At 39.4% G+C, this 5,937-nt stretch overlaps 1 protein-coding gene across 2 annotated transcripts; it reads left to right on the forward strand.

Moving 5' to 3' along the window:
• Positions 1-135: 135 nt before the first annotated feature.
• Positions 136-5,572, forward strand: LOC131343188 (uncharacterized). 2 transcript variants are annotated; one of them, XM_058374655.1, is made up of 5 exons: positions 136-375; positions 453-551; positions 658-1,182; positions 2,864-3,052; positions 3,442-5,572. In XM_058374655.1, exons 1-5 carry the CDS (start codon positions 369-371, stop codon positions 5,028-5,030), a joined length of 2,409 nt encoding a protein of 802 aa, XP_058230638.1. In that variant the 5' UTR covers positions 136-368; the 3' UTR covers positions 5,031-5,572. The 2 variants fall into 2 exon arrangements, with proteins under 2 accessions (XP_058230638.1, XP_058230639.1); XM_058374656.1 differs by having other exon boundaries at positions 3,484-5,572.
• Positions 5,573-5,937: the final 365 nt, after the last annotated feature.

The following is a 5,937-nucleotide window of genomic DNA, read 5'->3' on the forward strand; positions in this document are numbered from 1 at the left end:
TTGAATAAATTTTCAATAAACTCATTTTTCTCATTTCTTTTTGGTTTTTTTTTTTTTCCATCGTCCATTGCTTTAGTTTGTTTTCCATCATGATTTTATGCGCATCCATTCATAAGCATCTCTGATTACTATGGTTCATTTTATTTTATTTTATTTTATTTTGAAGTGTCTGTGGGTCTGACTCTAGGTTGGTTACCCAACTGGAACATCTTGATTTTTTTTTTTTGCCTGAGAAGTGTCTACTGTATCCTTGACAATCCCCTGAACACAGAGATGTAGCATAGCAACAGGTAGTTTAACATCAGTGGGGGTTTCATCATCTCAGGTATTTGCTGGATGAATGTTCACCTAGAGTGAAGGGGACAAACATGAAAGGTAGGTATAGAGCCATGTTAATTTTATAGTGGTGTAAAATAGACAAACTTAAACAAACCTTTATGTACCTTTTGTAGCTTTTTTACTGATCTGGGGAGTTTTCCAAAGTTTGGGCTTTGTATGTTCTGAGAGCTGTGTACAGGCACAGGACTATGTTTGTAACACAATTCCAACAGGTAAGTCATTTTCTTTCTATACAGAACTAAAAGAATGATAGAGAAGGTATTCTTATTTTTGGTTTAAATCATTATTTCTACCCATTACTATGTATCATCCTTCTAGGCTATCCTCCTGGCCTGTCCTCTCTGGTGTTTTTTGTGCGAAACATGGGCGAGATCAACTCGACTGTTTTTAACAGTACTACTTTATCCTCCGTCACCAATCTCACTGTGACACAAAGTGCAATTACAGCTATAGCACCGGGGGCATTTGCCCAGTTCCAAAATCTCAAGATGCTCAACTTACAAAATAACAATCTGTCCCAAGTGAACTCAGACTGGTTTATTCACAAAAAGGTACTAGAGACACTCATTTTGATTAATAATAGCATTACAGCTTTGAATGAGAATTCCTTCGCTGGCCTTGTGGGACTCTTGAACCTGAACCTGAGCCAGAACCGAATTCACACTATTACATCAGATAGCTTTAGCTTCCTGATAAGGTTGAGATATCTGGATCTGTCCCATAATAAGCTAAGACATTTGAGTGTGGACACACTCATGCCATTAAACAACACTAAAATGTTTTTGCACGAAAACCCCTGGGACTGTTCCTGCAGTGTGTACGAGTTCTCTCTCTATCTAAGAGGTAAGTGTTCATGAACATTTTATCAAGTAAAATAAGCTATGATTGTGCTTAGGAAGGATGCTGAGTATATGCAATGCAATAATCATTAATCAGCGTTCATCCTGTTGCCTCCTTTATCTTTTAGCATGTGAATGTTTTAACAGTGCAAACAGATTTGACAGTAAGCCAGATTTCATTCATGTTTGCATGGCAGAGCTGATTTGTATTTGGTGACACCTACAAAACTGCCTAAAAAGGCATAGCGCACAGAGAGCTGGGGGAAAAACAAAACAAAATGCCAACTGAGAGGTGAAAGAGAACCTCTTAAAGGCCACGTGAGTTAAATCTATCAGTAATGTAGGTCAGTCATGGCACACAGACTCTTGCTAAAGACATTGAGTGTCATTTGTTTTGTCCTAATATAATCTCACTTTGTCCATATATTTTTAAATTAGGTTCAAATCCATACGTGTGATTTGAAATGAATGAAACATGACAATTTAGTCTGTATATACAACTGCAGTAACTAAGCTCTCATAGAACGTGAACATTTTCCCAAGCTAACTAGATTTTCACGAATACAGCAATTCTTCTTTAAGTGATCTTCCAAACAATTTATGAGTACATTTTTCGTATCAAGGTTTGAAGACCAGTGTTGGCATTTTAAAAATGTTTGTAATTTATCACTTGATTTAGTGACTCTCAAGGTAAACAGGATTTCTAAGCACAACCATTCTAAAGTACTAATAGATTTTGGAACCATGATTATAATAAACAGCAAAAAAAAAAAAAAAGTTATTTGATGACCAGTAGAATAAACTGCTGTGATGGTTCCATATATAGATACTGAATAGATTGAAAGAACTGCTTCTGTAATAAGACAGTCCTGTGCACATCCCCAGACTGTTATTCACATTAGGCTCAAACGGAGCATCCTTTCCACACACAGTACTGTAAGGATATACACCGATCAGGCATAACATTATGACCGCCTGCATTATATTGTGTTGGTCCTCCTTTTGCTGCCAAAACGGCCCTGACCCGTCATGCTCTGTGTGTTCTGACGCCTTTCTTTCAGAACCAGCATTAACTTCTTCAGCAATTTGAGCAACAGTAGCTCGTTTGTTGGATCGGATCATGGGCGGCCAAGGCAGGGAGCGAAGGCTGACCCGTGTGATCTGATCCCTGGTTCACCACTGTTCCTTCCGTGGACCACTTTTGATGGATACTGACTACTGCAGACCTTGTCAAACTCGCTCAAATCCTTACGCTTGCCCATTTTTCCTTCTTCTAACAATAACTTTGAGGACAAAATGTTCACTTGCTGCCTAATATATCAAACCCACTAACAGGTGCCATGATGAGGAGATCATCAGTGTTATTCACTTCACCTCTCAGTGCTCATAATGTTATGCCTGATCGATGTATAGTGTACAATTATGTAGTAATGATTTATAATACATTTCATCTCAAGCCATTTTTTCTTGCCACTGACTCCTCTGGTTTGCTCATTAAGGATATAAATATAAATCTACACCCCAATTTCTGGAAAGCTGTGTATGAACTACGATTGTAGTCCATAATGTAATAAACATGATGCATAATATCTGAAGTAACATCTTGTATCCTCCTTAATATGGCCTATATATAACTACTTCTCAGTAATGTATTTGCAGTTATAATTTGTGTGTGTTGTCTGCAGGGCTGCAAAGGCTCTCCCTGCTGCAGAATGAGATGGTGCTCTGTGAGAGCCCAGCTCATCAGCGAGGAAAACCTGTGTGGAATGTGTCCAAATGTGTGAATCCTGTAACAGATGTAGTCCTTTCAAACGGAAACAGCCAAAACCTTACATCAGGAAGCACTAATCAGGCTACTATTATCAGCTTAGTAGGTAGGTTTTCATAAACACTAGAATGGCATGTACACGATGACCCGCATTAGCATAAAACCATGTGTATTTGCTGTGTTTGTGTGTCTTTAGGGGGTGGGGGGAGAGCTTAGTGGTCAGCACATTATCCTTGCAAAGTCTGCATGTTTTTGTTCTTTAGGAATTTTCTCCAGGTGCTCTGGTTTCCTCCCACAATCCATAGACATGTGTTTTAGGCTGATCGACATCATTAAATTGTCCTTAGTGTGTGAATGTGAGTGATTGTGCTCAGGCTGTTCCCTTGTGTTTCTCCTCGTGTCTCATTATTACCAGTAAACAACCCATCACTCCTCTAGAGACAAATAGATTATTCTATAGAACGCCAAAAAAATCTAATAAATATCTTCTGCCAGTGGTACTTTGTGCCCTGGTACTTGTTATCTGTGTTTTGTCAGTTTTGTACCACAGAAAACAAGAGAAAAAACATCGACTGGCCGTCCAACCTTTTCCAGAAGAACAAGATAATGCAATACAACCTCAACCAGACTGTAGAGCAACGGCAGAAATTACTGAAAAAGTGGAATCTATTTCCCGTGATCAGAGAACGCAAGAACAGACAGGCAATAACAGACTTTTATTAAGGCTGGACCAGACACTACTGGAGTCACAAATTTACCAGATATACAACACAGGAATATACCAAACAAGAGAGATGACTGGCCGAGCCAAATCAGCAGAGCCTGTACTCTCTAGAACTGATGGCTCTGAGAGACGTCCACACGCTGAAGTGGAAGATCCAGGAGTGTGGAGGGGGAAGGTTCAAGCAGTACATGCTGGATGGACAGAACAGGAGTATAAGGCTGAATTGAAGGAAAAAGAAGGCGAGTATGGAAGAAAGGAAGAAGAGGAACAAGCAGGAAAAACTGAAATGAAGAAACATATTGAGAGACAAGATGACGAGTTTCTCTCTACTTTAGCAGAGGGTGGAGAAATGGATAAACATATTTTGCATTCTGAAAACTCTGTACCCAGTGAAGAAGACTATGATTCTGATGATGATGAATATAATTTGAGCTCCAGTTCAGCCAGATCTCAACCCCCTCAGGAGCATGCTGATGACTTGCAGCCTATGGGAGATGTTGAGAATATGCCTTACCTCACTATTGGAGCTGATTCAGAAAAACAAAGCCCAAATCCAGAGCAGATTTGCAACACTAAGGCTTCCACTGGACAATTGAATTTAAGACCCATCAGGCGCACATTGTCCTGGCCTCCTACAGCAGCTCAGTGGAAAAAGCAATGGGCTCAAGCCCAGCAGGTCCTCAGCATTTCTCCTAAGCTGGTTTTTGTCACGCAATATGAGTATCATGTAGGCATGTTTCCCTCTGGCATTTCTTCAGCTATTCCAGAAAATATCCCACGAGCCAGTTGCTCAGGGTTTCCTAAACAGCAACTACAAATAAAGGACCTTGTGCACCTTGAATCTGTGGAAACTTCTATACAAACTGGTGATCGATCTCGCATCAAAGAGCTAGAGACCAGAGATTACGATGAGGTAAATGAAAAACAGTCTGAAATGATCAAACCTCATCCTCAAGTAAATAAAGAGGCACGTTCTGACTTGGTCACTATCAAACCACTTTGTGAAGGGATGGGGTCTAAAGCTACCAGTGAGGTGAAGGTAAGAAGCAGCAAGAAAAGCAAGACAATTCGATCTCCAAAGGACGAACAGATTCGAGCCGTAACGGGGAGGAAGCCGAAAGGAGTGGTAAGAGATGGAAGGAAAGAGCTGAGAAGCAGACAGAGGGATCAGTCTCGCTCCAGCTCAGGTGCACACCCTTCTGGAGGGTCTCCTAGTGATGACAACCTGCTAGTGGATAATGAGTACACCTTCATAGATCTTCTACATGAGGTGGTGGAGAATCACGGCCGCTGGACACGAGAAAAGTGGAGGCAAAATCATACGAACAAGGCAAAAATAAAACAAGTCAGCAAGTCTTGAGGAAGCACCATGTCAAGCCCCAGCAATGAGAGTAGTTTAGATAAAAAGAAAATGATATTCTTGCTAAATAAATGGGCAGGAAGATGATATAATGTGCTCCAAGTGAACATATACCACAGTGCTGTTGAATCTCAGCTCAATTTTTTTTTAATTAATTTATATTGCTTATTGTAATACATTATAGTTTCTATTATAATATATTTCACACGAACTTGTATGGTCCACATAATATACATTTAATAATAAGCTAATTAAGGAACTGTACAGAGATTTTTAGTAACATTTATGATGGGCGTCTCAGTGTCATGGAGGAACAAACTTGTCTTTCGGATGTTCCACAGCATTTAAACAGATAAAAACAGTTTATTGTCATTCGTTTATAAAGTAAATATTGCAATCATGGAAACTGCTGTGGCATAAGAAGAATAAAACACTTCAGGATGTACTCTCATGAGACATAATATATTTCAGGGTATTTACCGTAATGTCATTGATTATCTTTCTTGAACAGCACACCTCATCGTTTTTTATTCTTTACTTACAGTCTGCAAGAACAGAGTACATCTGTTAGGAAGCACGAAATAATGATTAGAGAACTCAATAAATGTGCTAAATGAATATAAGTGAAAGACATCATTATTTCTGGCTGCATGCAGCATTTATTGAATCATTCGTACATGTTGGAAGTACACAGACTTCATATAAGAAATTGTACAAAATGGATCAGTTCTCTTTTACAATGTACTGTTCTACACAAAAAAAACAGGTGCCAGCAAATGTAAACATAGGTCTCTTGTAGGTTTGGCAATAGAAGGACATGCACTGTCCGTTTGTCTTCTACCTCTATTGAAATGCTCACGTGACTCGACATACCTTGAAATTGAAATAGGTGAAGGCGGTCAGTGGT

This window comes from Hemibagrus wyckioides, linkage group LG22, assembly GCF_019097595.1.
Source record: "Hemibagrus wyckioides isolate EC202008001 linkage group LG22, SWU_Hwy_1.0, whole genome shotgun sequence".
Lineage (NCBI taxonomy): Eukaryota > Metazoa > Chordata > Actinopteri > Siluriformes > Bagridae > Hemibagrus > Hemibagrus wyckioides.

Coding starts and splice junctions, on each gene's coding strand:
- LOC131343188 (XM_058374655.1), top strand. Junction 1,183..2,863: donor GTTCTCTCTCTATCTAAGAG/GTAAGTGTTCAT, acceptor TGTTGTCTGCAG/GGCTGCAAAGGCTCTCCCTG. Junction 3,053..3,441: donor TACTATTATCAGCTTAGTAG/GTAGGTTTTCAT, acceptor ATCTTCTGCCAG/TGGTACTTTGTGCCCTGGTA.